The 16,977-nt window shown below is 39.2% G+C and overlaps 1 protein-coding gene across 13 annotated transcripts in view; it reads left to right on the plus strand.

The window, feature by feature from the left end:
• GRIA3 (glutamate ionotropic receptor AMPA type subunit 3) overlaps window positions 1-16,751 on the plus strand; it is a 315,767-nt gene extending 299,016 nt beyond the window's left edge. For 6 of the 13 annotated variants that reach the window (XR_013531387.1, XM_078362314.1, XM_078362313.1 and 3 more), the window contains 3 exons: window positions 5,836-5,950; window positions 8,556-8,803; window positions 14,550-16,751. Coding sequence is in view for 11 of the 13 variants with exons in the window: in XM_078362314.1 (XP_078218440.1) it covers window positions 5,836-5,950; window positions 8,556-8,801 (361 nt within the window). In the remaining 2 variants the exon portion in view is untranslated. Of the gene's footprint in view, window positions 1-5,835; window positions 5,951-8,555; window positions 8,815-14,549 lie in introns of all 13 variants that reach the window. The other 7 variants (XR_013531388.1, XM_078362317.1, XM_078362316.1 and 4 more) reach the window with 3 other exon arrangements.
• The last annotated feature ends 226 nt before the right edge of the window (window positions 16,752-16,977 follow it).

Here is a 16,977-nt window from a genome sequence, read left to right on the forward strand (position 1 = left end):
TGCTCTTTAGGTGTCCCTGATCTGAAAGGAAAAGTGAAGCCATTTAGAGTAGCATATATCCCATAGTATTCAGGGAACTAAATCATACTACATGTGGGTTCTAGTATTTTTCAGGCCCAGAGCCATATTGACAGTACAGATTTCTCTCTTTACCCTTCCCGGATCACCAGGTTATTTTACAGAATGAACTTGGTAATTAATTCACAAGATCCAATTTTCCTTCTTTTCCCCTAAACTCTGCAGCCTCACATCACTCTCTCACCATTTCTTTGTTCATAATAAGGAATTCAATCTGATTCGAAGCTAATTTATTTACTATTTTAAGTATTTCCTGAAATTAAAACTTTAAAATAAATTAAGCAGTTCTTTTGAAATATATCAAAATTTGTATTTATTTTTTTAATTAAGTTTCTACTTTCACAGAAAAAAAAATCAATGGCATTCTTATCCTAAAGCTGTCTCCATATGTAAGGTTGGCCATCACTAAGATAACATTGATTCTTTAAAATGGCTGGTTGGTACAACCCAGGAACTGAGCCTGAAATCCAGACAACCACCAGCTGGCAGGTGGAGGCCTTGGATTGTGAACAGTCTTAGTAGCTGAGTTAGTGCCAGGTGTGGATTGTAGAGATAAGCAGAACTTTTTATAATCCAATAATGTTTTCTTCAAAAATAGAACTCATTATCAAAGTATTATTAAGTACATTAGTACCCCCTATATAAAAAACAGACAGATGTAATTCCATGACTGTTCCCCACACTGAGGAATCATTCATTGAGACACAAGTCAGCATTAACTTCACATACTTTTAAATGACTATCTAATTCCCATTTTTCTTACTCTCTCCATCTGGTCAACAATCTATATACATTTTTATGACTTACATGCCATGAAATGTTTTCTTAGGGGAACCTTACACTCTTGCACCCCACCTCAAACATTTTTCTGACAAAATAGAACAAAGAGTTGTAGTTTATAAATATTTACACTTTGTTTCATTTCTCATTTCTCATAAAGATTTGTATTTTAACAAAGCATATCACTTAAAGATGTGAAATTCTCACAGTGGAATTTCAGCTGCCAGTGAGATAAATATTTTTGGACAGAGGGATGTTCCCAGTCCCCCTGAAATTATATCACGAAACACTCCTGTTTTCTCCCTAAGCCTGCTGACCCATGTCTTTGTCTTAGGAGGGCTCTACTCAGCAAAAAGGTCATAGCAAGCCCTTCAGAGGGGAGAATGCCTGACTAATTTCCACGATAGGAATCTGACCTACTTTGTTTAATTCTTTCTGTTCTCTATTGAGGTGAGTACAATAAATATTTCTGACTTATAATTCTCTTAGGTCCCAGTTAAGGGCCTGCAGTAATTGCTCTGAAACATTACGCTGGAGACATATTCCTGCACTACAGTAAAAAGCCCCAGCTGCAAAATACACCTTTGCTAGGTTGATAGTTACTTGGAGTATGGGGGTCCCTAAAGGAAAATAAAATTATCACAAACATCTAAGCCTACAGAGCAAAAATAAAGAGGGATGCTACCCTTTTGTGTATTCCATTGGACAATGTACAGTACAGAGCTCAGTGTATATTAATTGGCCTTTTGACCAGTCCCATAAGTTGCTGCACAGGCTTGTGCAAATTGTTTAATCTATCTTTGCCTCAATTTCTTTATTTATTAAATAGACACCATAAATCTACCTTCTTAGGGTAATCATTAAACCTGACCAATAATTATAATCATAATAATAAGTATGTAAATATACTAGGTTGAAAAACAAAATGTTAAAAGAGTTATTGATTTGACAAGTATTTATTGAGAAAAATATCCTAAATGGTGATACAAATATATAAGCCATGTTCCCTACACTTGAGAAGCACACAGTGTAGTGGGAGACAGAAGACATAGGCATAAATAATAAGGCAAAGTAGAAGATAGTGGAGGAGACAGAAAACATTGAAAAGCAAAAATGGCTTCATGGAGAAAATGACATTCAAAATGATCAAAAACCCACCTATTTCCACTTACTTCAAAATACCAAAGTGTAAGAGTGTGACTGTGCGTGTGTGTGTGTGTGTGTGTGTGTGTGTGTTGGGGAGAGGGTGTCAATACCTTCAGTTAGTTAGATTGGGCTAGGTAACACATCTAATAAGTTACAGTAAGAAAGAAAATCATGTGGGCAAAAGCAGTTTTCCTCTGCCATCTCAGAAATTTAGTCTACCCCACAGCAACATAGAGTTCTAGGAGATTTGGATTTTAAAGTACTTTCTTTTCTTGGCATCTATTCTAACCTTGTTAAGTGGTATTATCTGTGATTTCTGATTACAGCTTTTATGCTTGTTGGCTGTGCTGCTGCTTGAAATGTTTGTGTTTCTCCCTCATTTTTATTTAGAAGTTCCCAAAAGCACACTGGTTCCCTGCCAGGTTTTATAAACCCTGTGATTATTTTTCTGATCCAAGACTAAACTTCTAAGAGTAGGTCATTTGTCAGAATTCTCTAAAGTCCTACGGTATCTCACAGGAGGTCTGGATACTCAAAGGCAGGATTTCTCAAGTTTGGCACTGCTGACATTTGGTGCCAGATAATCCTTTGTTGTGGGGGTTGTCCTGTGCATTATAGGATATTTAGCAGCATCCTTGGTCTCTCCCCACTGGATGCCTGTAGCATCCACCCCACTCAGGTGTGACAACAAAAAATGACTCCAGACATTGCCAAATGTCCTCTGGAAGACAAAATGGCCTCTGGTTGACACTGCAATGGTATAGGCCATGGGAGTGAAGAGCAGTTACTAGCCAATCTGTGGAAGCCACTAGATGGTCTAAGGCAGGGATAAGGCATTGTTCAGAAGTAAGATGCTAAGTCACTGATGTACTGAGCCTAGGTTTTGGCAAGAGTGGACAGTGGTAGCTCAGCACAGGAATAGCCTTCCCTCCTCCAAAACCTGTGTTTCTGAAATGTTTTGTCCCAGGAACTCTCTACACTCTTAAAAATGATTAAGAACCCCAAATAGACTTTATTTATGTGCGTTATATCTATTCATATTTACCACATCAGAAATTAAAACTGAACAATTTTTAAATAATATATTCATTGATTCATTTAAAAAATAATAAACCCAATATATGCTAACATAAATCGTATAATTTTATGAAAAATAACTATTTTCCTAAAAAAAAGTGAGAAGAATGGCACTGTCTACATTTCTGTAATTCTCTTTAATATCTGGTATAATATAGAGAATGGGATTCTCATTTCTGCTTCTTCAATCAATCTATTGTAATTTCACCCATCATATGGTCTCCAGGAAACTCCACTGTACATCAAGAAGGAGTAATAGTGAGAAGGGAACATAATGCCTTAGTATTATAAAAATAGTTTTGACCTCACAGATCCTTTGATGAAAGGGGTTCAGAGATCCTCCAGGGGTTCCTGGACCACACTTCGAGAATAACTGCTCTAAACGGACATGCCACACTTTTATGAATGTAGTTCACTCAAGGGTTGATACATTTCTTTTGAAACTAGAATCTCTAGGGGCAGTGAAATCTCTCTGTTAGACCTTAAGTGTGAGTATCTTTAATCAGACTGCTCTGTTCCTAAGATCTGGTGAGCAGCCGTACTGAAGAAACTGAATGAAGTGGTTTGAAGAACATAGTACCTGGAGGGAGAACAGGGCTGGGTAAGGGCTTAGTCAGGTGGCAGTGTGAGGACACTGGGCCCTTTGCAATAAGAAAATAGGAAGCACGGAAAGGAGGAAGAAATTGCTTTATAGTTTCTCCAGTGGTCGTGATGAGCCCAGTCACCCATAATGCCATTGTAAAGCAGCTTCCACTGTGTGCCAAGCTAATTGCTACATTGCTGAGCCTGGTGCGAGTGCCTGTCTTAAGGCATAGCATTGCAGAAGTGGTAGTGATGGGACAACAACAGGGGAGACGGAGAGAGAGAAGAGCGTCAGACAGTGGAGAATAGGGGAGAAGGCAATGCCAACAATAAACTCAGGGCCATCGATGGCCCGTCTGCCCTTTAAAAGTCTGACTTAACTTTCACTGCCAATGATATCTTAAAGAGGCTCAAAGTTTTATTTGAGTATATTTTTGGTGCTCTGCATTCCAATCAACTGGTTAGCATTTGAAAAGCCTGAGGTTCCGAGCATTGGTTAAAGGAACTTGTTTAAAGTATAAAAGGATCCCAATTTCCTGGTGAGATACAAAATCCAAATATTCTGGCTGCCAGGCACTGAGCTAACCAAGAAAGTTACCTCCCTGACACTAAAGATTTATAGTTATTCAAAACTCAAATACTCTGAAACTGCATTATTTTTAAATGATTATATATTTCTCAGAATATCTGAAGATAAAATGGCCCCTCTGTTTTAAATAGCAAATGAGAGAAGAAAGGAAATAGGTTTAGGGACTTGTTATGATAGAGGCCAGATCTTTGTGACAATAGCAAGTCTTATAGTGACTAGATGTGTTAGTGGGTCCAACTTATCCAAAATAGGCTAAGAAATTTTTATGGCATGTTCACAGTTCCATAAATTTGTCTACTTTCCTATTTTTAAGTTAGTGACATTCAGACCGACATGCACTAGTATTTGGCAATATTGCTCCCATGAATCTGAACACACAGTTTATTGCCTCAGAATTATGCCAGCCTCTCCACATGGCGTATTTTTTATCCAAAGTCATTCAAGATTCTTCATTTAAGATCTAATCGCTCTAGAAAGAAGACAGCATAAGATCATTATTCCCATTTTACAGCTGAAGAAATTTATAAGGAAGAAAATCTTTATCCTAGAACCAGTAGGGTTTCACACACTTGCGCAGTGGCTCTGAATGCAGTCCTTATATTTTAAGCAGTGAAGGACTAAGGAGCAGTGGCTTGGCCTCATGGGAATATATATTAGCCTCTTAGTTAAGGGTCTTATCTTACTAGAACCACTAAACTTTCTCTACAGCATTACCCAACAGTGGCAGAGTCATTTTGCTGGTTTAGGTCCTGCCATATTAATAATCCATTTTGAAACAATGTGGTTGCCACCTGCTGATCTAAGTTGACCACAGACATGTGTCCATATCAGAGAGATAGCTAATCAGTAACTCAAAAACAATCCATAGTCCTGTTTTTACATTGTTGAAAATACTCCCCTTATCCAAAACAGAGGTCCACAATATACCTTTAATACTAAGACCAGTATGTGCATAAGCATTTAGACTACATGTTTGTGGAGTAAGGACATGTATGTAGTCCAGTTCTTTCTGAGATCATTTTCAGCTGGGCAACAGACTTGTGTGGTAAAGGACAATTCATTAGAAGGCATGTTACTTAAGTAGACCCTATTTTCAGTTCTGTTCGGATTTGTCTATTTGTCTCAGTCCACAATATGGAAACACTTCCCCTTCTAGGTCTGTCCTTTTCCTGACTCCTCCATAAAATTTGCTTTCTGTCTGGAAGTACAAAAAGACACCCAGTTAGATCAAACCTAGCACACCTCCTTCACAAAGCTACTGCAAGCTGCCGCCGACGATTGTCACTTGAGGGGAGACCCTCCTCACCACACACAGCCTATCTGAGGAGTGCCTTTTTTTCTATCCTCATTATTTAACAGTGTGTGCCGATTACTCAAAGCGATATGGGCAGGCCCTGGTAAATATAGCGTTGCTGTAGTGTTAACTTTTTATAAGGTAATGCTCAGGTTGCCTGCAGTGTCTAAAATTACTCTGTGGCCAGGGCCCCCTGCTTTATCGCTTTCTATAGTTTTAAAGTAGTTTGAAGCTTGAATAACATAAAATAACATAATATAATGTTATTTATGTTATTTCCCACGTGAAGAACGCCTGTAAACCTTGCAGTATTGAAACTCAGTGAACAAGGCATCTTAGACAAGCTGAAAAACAAATGGTGGTACGATAAGGGGGAATGTGGAGCCAAGGACTCCGGGAGTAAGGTCAGTCGCTGAAGGTCTTTTTGTACTGATTAGCAATCACATTTTGACCCACTGTTTATTTTCTACCCTAAAACGGCTTTCCTTCCCAACACACACTCCCTGACACAGTGGGACCCCTTTATAACAACAGCGCTAAAGGAATAAGACAATTGCCAGCCTCAGAGGTCTGCCATGTGACATCAATTGTTGACTCTATAGAGCTATTATCATGATTAGGAAACTCAGTCTGGTCTATTGCATTTCCAAAGCTATAAAATAACGAGCTGTGTTATAAGGGGGTTTTACTGTATTTCACATTTCAAAAGTTCAAAGAGAAAATATAACAACAACCACCAAAAAAAAGACTTATTTGTGACAGTACTTCTTCTTAACCTCTTACAGTGTCAGAGACTTTGTAGTTATAAATGCATTTGGTTATTAATATATTATGTTGATCCATCTGAAAACAGTCAAACAAATATATAAGAAAGACTGGTCTCTGTAAGCAGAATGATTAGCCTCCTGCCAGCTGCTGTTGTATTGAGTTCAGCATTAATTTGGATCTCGAATCTCATTAAGTCTGTCACACTTCTCTCTTCCAAAGGTGTCATTTGAATCTCTGTACGTAATACTTTTAAAATTTAGTCGCATGCTCCTTAAAGGTATACATTGTCAGGATAACATCACATTAATAAGCATGAAACACTCTTCCCCGCCTCCTTCCTGCCCCCCTTCGCTCCCCTAAGAAAGTTCTTTTTAGTTTCAATTTTTGCCTTTCCTTTTTTCGGACTAATATTGTGGTATCAGTTAATTCATTTCATGAAATGCCACTCATTTTCCCCGTGCAATGAACCATTTTGCTACTGGTTTTCTACATTCCACATCAGGGAATTCTATAACTCTTGTGAAACTTAAATAATACATGGAACTTGAAACTGTTCTTCTTGCTCCAGCTTACATAGGTTATGTCAAAGGATCTCTCCCCCCATTAAATATCACATACACATAAAAATCTAATGGCAGAGGAAGGGTTACCAGAAATTGCTGTTTCCCAATGGACTGTGGAATATCCTTGCAGATAGCCTCAGCAGCCTCCTTAAAGAGATAATTCAATGTTTCATATGTGATAGAAATTATTACTACTTATCTAGCTGTCATTCATCCTAGAAGAGTGACTATTTGCAAGGTTGTTGTGAATATGAGACATTCCCACACCCCATTTCTGAATGCAATTCAATTTCAATTGGACTTTTTATTAAGGTAAACAAGTACAGGACTGGCTCCTATGAAAATAGGATCAGAAGGACATGGCTATATTGTCTTTACTTTTAATTATTTAAATGATATGAAGACCAGCTGAACCAGAGTGTTGAGTGTCAGCAATGGCCATCATCTGTTCGCCGTGTTGTCACTTAAATAAGATGCTCAAAATTCACTGGCATAACAATTTGAGTATTCCATTCAATTACATTCAGCAGCAAAATGGTTACATTCCCTCTAAAAAGACTACAAATTGCTATTTTATTTTATTTCTTTTTCAAAGAAAGACTCCTGGCCCTTGGTGTGTCCTACCTCAAGGTAGGGCTCAAGACACCAACTTTTATCTTTCCATTGTTCAGCAATTCAGTTTTTGCTTTTTCATACAGGCAGATAGCTTAGTCAGATTTGCACAGTTTGACCTGAAAGTCACTGACCGGCTTCCTCAATTTTTTCCCCTTGTTAAATAGAAAGCAAATAAGTGTAATTTTTAAAAATTATTTTCTACATTACCTGGAGTAAAAGGTAAAAATGAGCTGGATTTTTTAAAAAATTATCATCCTCCTGGAAAAGCTTTCTGATTTATATGGAGCCAATCTAGGACCCCATGGATCCTCCTGACAGTTTCCTTAAACTCTCAGGAAAATGGAATGGAGCCAATTCTTTGTGCTGTGCCCTTGTTCCAGCAGCACAAAGACTTGCTGCCCTGATTTTAACTAGGATGAGGACTTAGCAGCCAATCTCCAAAGGGAGCAATTTCTCAGCCACTGGGGGAAAGAGGAGAGAGTTAACCCTTTTTAAGCAAACCCTCACAAAATCACTCCCCAGATAAGAATAGTAGGAACCTCCAATATTATCATGTCGTATCTTAAAGACTAGTTGTTCGCAAAGTTTGTCATAGGGAGAGCAAGGGAGAAAGGGGTGTTGCGGGGCAGAGAGGGGAAAGAGTGCTTCAAGTTCCCAAATGAAAAGAGTGTTACATTTATAGAGATTATGTCACAGCTCAACTCTGACAACTGGTGTTTATTGAGGCTGGCAGAGGAATAAATTATGCTTGTGTTTACTCTCTTGTTCCCATGGCCAAGTGCTGTTATATTAACTGCTGAACATCACTTTTAGGCACTAAGAGACGTAAGGAGTCAAGATAAAAGGACATTTAGGTGAGGATAAAGAATGTCAACAGAAGCACAATCTACCATCTTGCTGGTCATTGCAAAACATTAGCCAGTTGCCAGAGTTGAGTCATAACACTTACATCAATGTTTAGTTATTTTACAATTTAGAACTACCATATACTGTTGTAATATATGATAATGTTCCATTGCCTTTGTTTTTCCCAAGAACTAATCACATTGTTCATTTCTCTTAGGACAAGACCAGCGCTCTGAGCCTGAGCAATGTCGCAGGCGTTTTCTATATACTTGTTGGAGGTCTGGGGCTGGCCATGATGGTGGCTTTGATAGAATTCTGTTACAAATCACGGGCAGAGTCCAAACGCATGAAACTCACAAAGAACACCCAAAACTTTAAGCCTGCTCCTGCCACCAACACTCAGAATTATGCTACATACAGAGAAGGCTACAACGTGTATGGAACAGAGAGTGTTAAGATCTAGGGGTACGGTTAAGGTCTAGTAAACTAATCAGCTTTCCATTACTGTATGTCAATCTCTTTTTTTCCTTTTTTTTTTAAGTTTGATTTATTGTTTAAAGCATTGTCTCTTCTTTGCAACCATTTGATTCTTTGAAAACAACGATTGTGCTTCTTGTCAGGCAGTGGTACTTTTCTAATAGAATGATTGTAATTAAACTGTGGTCTGTGACCCAAAGAGAAAAGCAATTCTCCAGAGCAGTATTGTTCAATAGAAAATATACGCAAGCCACATACATGAGCCACGTGTATAATTTTAAATGCTCTAATAGTCATAAGTTAAAAAGTAAAACAAGTGAATTTAATTGTGATGATACATTGTATTTAGCCCAATACATTCAAAATAAAATCATTTCAACATGTTATCAATATTTAAATAATGAGAAATTTTACATTTTCACACTAATCTTGGAAACCTGAGGTATGTTTTATACTTATGGTACATCTTGACTCATATTAGTTACATACCAAATGTTCAGTAGTCATACATGGCCCGTGGCTACCGTGTTGGACAATGACTCTCTAGAGAGAGCAGCTGCTCTGGAACAGGTATTAAAATTAGGAACACAAGTGAGGCACTGCCACCTCAAGTAATACAGCACTTCCACAGGGAGAGGTGCTTCTTTTAAGTAAACAGTGTATTCAGTCAGAGATAACTTTCTTAAGCTTTGAGTTCTTTTGCTGTCCCTTCCTTGGAACTGATGCGCAAGTAATTGTCTCTTAAAGGACAGTCTATGCTCCCTGCTGCTAGCCAAGCCCTAATTCATATTTCAATGGACCTGAGTGTTGCCACCTTGACTCTGGTGAATACAAACTCCACCAATAATTCAGACATGTTCAAATGCAAGCTTGAATTAGGATAATGTCTCCATTCTGGACGTTTTTAAAAGAATATAGTCTTGTTACTTTAAAGTGCATCTGTCATCACTAAAATGCCTATCTGAAGTGGAACAGAACAATAAGCAACTTCAAAACCCTTATTTTAGGTGATTTTGACCTCATGAGTAATTGTCAATATGCTAGGATTTCTACAAGTGCATTTGTGGTTTTTAAATTTTTTTGGTTTTGGGTTTTTGGGGATTTGTTTTGTTTCGTTTTGTTTCTGAGACGGAATTTCACTCTATCACCCAGCCTGGAGTGCAGTGACACGATCTTGGCTCATTACAACCTCGGCTCATTGCAACCTCTGCATCCCAGGTTCAAGTGATTCTTCTGCCTCAGCCTCCTAAGTGACTGGGATTACAGGCACATGCCACCATGCCCAGCTTATTTTTTGTATTTTTAGTAGAGATGGAGTTTCACCATGTTGGCCAGGCTGGTCTCCAACTCTTGACCTCAAGTGATCTTCCCGCCTTGGCCTCCCAAAGTGCTGGGATTACAGGCATGAGCCACTGCACCCGGCTGCATTTGCGTTTTGATCTTCTTATAGTTCATATTGTGGATTTACATTTAGTCAATTTTTAAATAATATTGCATTCAAAGAAATCATTTGCCTTGGTCATGGAAAACATCATTTTGTCCAGCAAAGTTGCTGGTTGTTCTTTCTTCCTGCCTTTGCCACACATGTTCAGCACACTGCACCAATCTGCTGACAGTGTTCCCATTGCACTAGCGGATGTACAATACGTGGATTCATCTGTAATTGCATTGTTTGCATGCAAGCATTTAATGTTTCAATGTGCTTAAAATGTTTTACTCTTGAATAGGTGCTATAGGCCCATTACAATATTAATACATGATCCATTTTCAAAGTGATCCACTTTCTTTCTTTAGCCTACACATAGGCATGCTTGCTGGAAATGAGTGATTTCAATCCCACTTAATTATCCCAAATTTTCGGTTCTGGTATCCAAATAAATAATACACCTTAAATTTGTGTAGTAGTCATCCAAATGCTCTCACATCTATTGGCTTATTCAAGATAAGACAGATCAGGCAGTTATCAGTAAGACCCAGCCCATCAGGTTACTTACTCAAGGCAGCACAGTTAGGTAGTGGCAGTTCTGGGACTTAGAACCCAGCTCTTCTTCTGCCTATAGCCATATTCTTTGCTAAACCATGCTACTTCTAACCATCCATGGCCTGATGTCCTCCAGGAAACTTGAAATCCTAATGATATCCTGTCAAATGGGGAGCAGATCTTGCATTTCTGTTCCTCTTGTCTGCGAAAAAGTCTTGAGGAACTTCACCAAGCCTCCATATGTCCCATTCCTTATGCACTCCACACAAGATTGAATATTCAATCACTCCTACTTTCCCCAGAGAGAATCCTTCTGAAATAGAATTATATCAGGGCTCAGGGTCACATGACCTCCAGACTCTTTTGATCAACTATTCCAACTGAGAATTTCTGTCCCTACTACCCAAATACTATAGCCTCAGACTCTTGTTAAAGCCCCAGAGCAGTATTCATTAAACATTAGTGTGCATGTGACTCATGTGGGAACCTTTTAAAAATATAGATCCTGATCCAGCAGGTCTGGGATGGGGCCTGAGAGTCTACATTTCTCACAATCTCCCAGGTCATGCAAATGTTGCTTGTCCCAGGAGTAAAAAGATTCTAGAGAAAATAGTCTCAGAGAATGTAACTTAAGAAAAGAAAGAAAGGGGCTGGACACAGTGGCTCACGACTATATCCCAACACCTTGGGAGGCCAACATGGACGGGTCACCTGAGGTCAGAAGCTCAAGTCCAGCCTGACCAACATGGAGAAACCCTGTCTCTACTTTAAAAAAATACAAAATTAGCTAGGCATGGTGGTACATGCCTGTCATCTCAGCTACTCAGGAGGCTGAGGCAGAAGAATTGCTTGAACCCGGGTGGTGGAGGTTGCAGTGAGCCAAGATCGTGTCATTGCACTCCAGCCTGGGAAACAAGAGTGAAACTCCATCTCAAAAAAAAAAAAATAGAAAAGGAAAGGAAAGAAAAGAAAAGAAGAAAAAAGCAAGGGAGAGAAAGAATGATAGAAATACAGGAAGAAAGAGGAAGGAGGGAAGAAAAGCAGGAAGGCAGAAAGGCAGGAAGGAAGGAAGGAAGGAAGGAAGGCAGGAAGGAAGGAAGGAAGGAAGGAAGGAAGGAAGGAAGGAAGGCAGGCAGGCAGGAAGGAAGGAAGGCAGGCAGGAAGGAAGGAAGGAAGGAAATTAAAGGGAAGAAACTGGGATCAGTAAACCTTTGTTAGGGCATAATGTTGCCATCCAAAACTGGAGGCCTGGAGCATCAAACCTGAGGGGAAAGTCTCAGAAACTAATATGCCACAACTTCTGGCTTTCCTTTACTCATCTGAGTTGATTCACTTTTGTGAAGCAAAATTCAGGCTAATTGAGGCAACAGCCACATTTAATAGACTCCAATGCCAACGTGGTTACAGCTCAATTACCTAGAACCTTGGCAACCATCTCTAGGGTGAAAAGAAAGCTTGGGAAGAGCATCTGAAAACAAATCTGTCCTCCAAGCCTGTACAAAGTCTCCAGACAAGAAGCAAAAGCCTCATAAGATGCCGGGAAAACCTCACTTGTGTTAGTCAAGAGGCGTAAAGCAAGCTGCTTTGAAATCTCTCTATTTTCCTCAGCCAATTTGGTGATGTGACATTAGGAGAACGTTGGTTAAGTAAAGAGTGAGCTCTTCGCCCATTCATCTTTTATTTCCCAAGAAAGTCTAGAATAACTCCTGGTGACTTCCAATTTGTTACCTAGTTATTAGGCTTGCAGTTCTCTGAGTTGGCCTAAATCTGTCAGGGTCTATCCAAGGGCACCAACATCAAGAGATACCCTGAGATTTTACTTCTATTACTAATTATTGGAGCCCACCTTGGGGGTTTATAGTACCAGTAATTGTTCAGGAAAAATGACTCAGGGCAAATCAGCCGCAAAAATATGATATAGTGAAATCTGGTTAATAGGATTTCACTATATCATATTTTTGCGGCTGATTTGCCCTGAGTCATTTTTCATTTTCTATGGGTGATAGTTACATCAGGATTATAAAAGATGAGGGAGTCATTTCTCATTTTCTATGGGTGATAGTTACATCAGGATTACTGGACTTATTGTGGAAACATGTGCCTCGGCCTCAGATCATGTTTAGCTCCCAATAGGTAGCAGAATGCCCCTTGATTACCTGGTGCCTCTCTGGGTTACTGACCAGCCACTGGAAGCCTAGCCTCCCAAGCATGCCTTGGCAGGTGACTGCCCATCAAGCGCTCCACATTCACTGCACCTAGGGTTGACTCTGCTAATTGTTTTAGGAAATTATTTCTAATTTCCCAATTGCAGTTCCAAACTACTTCTGGCTTCTTTTGGTTTCTTAAAAAATATTGTTGAAATCTCTGTTCTTTGCAAGACCTCAAGATGCCTGAAGTTAGGGGAAAATATTTTCGTTTTTCCTCTAGGAGCGTTCTGTTTAGTCATCCTAAAATATTAGCAATATTAGCTTTGTTCATGCAGCCCGTTTTCAAAGTGATCCACTTTCCTTCTGTAGCCTATGCATAGGCATGCTTACTGGAGACTTTTTCAGCTCAGAAGAACTCACTTTATGTTAAGTAGGAAAAAAGCATTCTGGATAACCAAGGTGATGATGTTCTTTCTCCCAAGGGACTTTTACCTCAGTGATAATCCTTCATTTGTCCCCATTTCAAAGCAAGAAACAGAGGCACTGAGAAGTTGGGCTCCTTTCCCAAAGCAGGCTGCTAGTTAATGATGTCCCATACCCTCTGGGGAGACAGGAGGAGACTTTGATCTTTCTGCCATAGATTTAAAAAACTTCTCCAAGCTTCTGCGATAGATATGACTCAGGACTTAGGGGTGCCAAGGGAGAGGTTTGCCTACTTTCATGTTAGTCTTATTCTACCCTCCTAGGATGCTTTTGGCCTTCAGGTGCGTATTTGACATTCTTCTTACAGATACTTTCACTCCAGGGCCAGTGGTGGATTATAATTATGCCGATCTTTTGGGACAAAATTCAGTGTTAACTTAGAAGAAAAACAAGTGTTTCATTAGTGTAGAAGGAAAGGATAAAGAGAGGGATGTGAACTTGAAGAGGGGGTAAGAAAGTGTCCTACAGTATTCAGAGTCAGGGGAAAATGAATCCCTGCACTAGTTAGTGCCTCCAAAAAGAAGACACTATCAGCATTTCAATCAGGCCCATAATGTCAAAGACCCCACTGATGCCAAGTCCCCTTCATGGATATCACTGCTCTGGCCTCTTCCTGGAATGTACTGTATCTTTAAAGTCCCAGTGCTGTTTTCAGACTTTAGGAACTAAGGTTGTAGGTATTAAGAGAAACAATTGCTCACCTTTCTAGCAATAAGAAAACTATTTTCTTCTCACAGTTAAAATGGATTTGAATTCAATAAGCCATAGAATACTCTTTACCCTCTGTCCTGGTCACAGTTTCTGCCATCAGAATACACTCTTTTTGTTCCCGTGAATACCTGTATTACAGTGCCATGGAAACTTTCTGGTATATCTACATCATAAGTGGTTAAAGCCTTGACTTAAACTTCATGCCACACTGGCATATTCCTAAGTACAATACATATAGGAGAGAATGTAATCAGGTCTGTCACTTAGTCAGTCAAATAAATGAGGCGCAACCCCAGAAATGCCAATTCGAGAAAACAACCACAGTTTTGTTCAAGATAGACTGAGCCACTATAAATTTCTCAATTCCTAATAGAAAGCCCCTCCAAATTTAAATATCCACTTGCCTTTGCAGATCCCTTCCCACTGGAGGCATGTGATGAGAGGAAATCACCGAAAACGTGGCTGCTTCAAGGATCCTGAGCCAGATTTCACTCTCCTTGGTGTCGGGAATGACACGAATATTGCTGATGGTGCAATGACCTTTCAATAGGAAAAACTGATTTTTTTTTCCTTCAGTGCCTTATGGAACACTCTGAGACTCGCGACAATGCAAATCATCATTGAAATCTTTTTGCTTTGCTTGAAAAAAATAATTAAAATAAAAACCAACAAAAAATGGACATGCAAGATTCCAGTATGTGAAAAAAATCTTATTAAATCAATTCAACAAAAGCCATTCTTTGATACCACTGCAGAGTATTCAAACACCATGTTCTTTAATACACACACACACACACACACACACACACACACATTTGAATTCCAATTCAGCAAAGAGGCCCATCTAAGCTAAAAGAATTAATTTCTCCTGATTAAAAAGAAAAAAATCTGTCTCCCAGTGTTTGGGAAGACAGACTGGCATTTCTTCTAGGATCTGCTGACCAGATGTTTTTGGTATTTCCTGTTGGTGGTGATGTTCTGTGCACCCTATTTCCTTTCAATGTTGCTGAAATGTGTGTATCTTTAGAATGTAAATGCAACACTTAAGAAAATTCAAACACTTTGGAAAAGGGACTAAACAGTGACTTCTCTGTGCTCTTGAAATGGTTTTGTGAAAATGCTTTGATAACTTCCCACTCGATGAAGAGATTAACAGAGCTTTCAAAATTGACTTTGTGTGTAGCAAGGGATGGGGCACTATCAGGATCTACCTCTTGGTGCTTTCCTAGAATGGATCCCGGGGCTTTCCAAGAAGTCTGGAATTTCAGCTCACAGATCTGTTTTTCTTGCTTCAGTGTGCATTTTAAGTCAATAGAGCTGCGTATTTAGCATTGAGGTGAGGGAAATGCTGCCTATACTACCAGATGTGTTTAGAATATATCAGAAACAACACTGTGTTTAGCTCGGCTTTCTCTGTCTGCTAAGTATGCCTTTCAAGTGTACACCACGGAGACAGGACCGCGTTGCAAGGCGGAACAGCAGGTTCAGACCAGTTTTCAGTCTGACTTTACTCTTGCTGGGTCTGTCCTAGTAGCTGTTGCCTGCTACTGCCCATGGCTCTCCATCGGACTGCATGTGATCTTTTCTAGTTTGCAAAGACTAAAATGCATTCCCAAATGTACTGCTAATCTGAGGGCCTCAGCATCACTCCCAGATCCTTGCTTGGAGCAGTCTCTCTATTGACTCTCTCAGATCGCTCCACTGCTCCATGGGCTATCAAGTAACTAACTGCATACCTGCCGTTGGCATCATCGGAACAGTCTGAAGAAATAGTCTCCACTCACTAATTACCTCCTATATAAAGACGTATGCTTCCTGTAGTTCAGTAGTTTGCTCTCATCAGTAATGTGCATTGGGAAGATTCCAGACTGCAAAAACTAGGAGCTCGCATTCATTTCCCAAGTGTGACCCTTAGATGCTTTAGTTGACTCGCTGCATATTTGCTCTTGTCTTCAGAAAAGAAAGAAAGAAGTATTGTTCCAACGAAATGTTTCCAGAAAAGTGTAATATAAACTTTCATTCCAAAAATGGTGTCATAAGCAAATAACTCACTTGTCAAATTTCAAATGATATTGAACAAAAAAAGAAAGCTGTTGTGTTTTTGTTTTGTTTTGTTTTCATGAAACTGTGATTTTCAACTTATGAATGCTATAATGTCCCAGCGCGGGAAGCTCACGCTGTGTGAACACAAAGTTGTATAAAACAAACCAACCAACCTACACACAAACGTTTTCATAGGCACTGTATAAAGAAAAATGTATGTTTATTAACTCAAATCAGTTTTTCAGAGAGGAAACTTCACTGAGATGAAGAGGCGGGTAAATTGGTTTGTTATTTTTTAAAAAAAACTTGCATGTTTAAAAAAACGTTGATTGCTTCAAATTTCTGCTACTAACTTCAAGCTATGGGAGTTTGGCAGTAGTCACTTGAGGATTCTTTTCCAATTCTTTTCTTTTTGTTGTTAAAGCTGTACTTCAGTGAACAGAAAAATTGCCAAGCAAACTAATGGCTGTAAAAGCGTAAATTGCATGTGTGGGCATAAATTACAGAACCTCATTGCCATGAGGTATTGTACAAAGTTTTAATACATTTTGTAAATAAAATTGTAAAGAAAGAATTCTGTTTCTGTGCTTTGGCTAGATGTTTAAAGTTTACGTGGATGCAGATGCCAAGAAGTTACTCACTGACTTTCCCTAGAAGCTTTGCCAGTGATGTAACAGTCACCTTACGGGTGATTTTCACTAAGGATTACTCCTTTCTTCACTATGACTGCAAATGTAGTCACGCTCAGACCCCTCAGCTTAAGCAAAACCTCCAAGACCTTAGATTAGTTTCACTTT

Source organism: Callithrix jacchus, chromosome X, assembly GCF_049354715.1.
Source record: "Callithrix jacchus isolate 240 chromosome X, calJac240_pri, whole genome shotgun sequence".
Classification (NCBI taxonomy): Eukaryota; Metazoa; Chordata; class Mammalia; order Primates; family Cebidae; genus Callithrix; species Callithrix jacchus.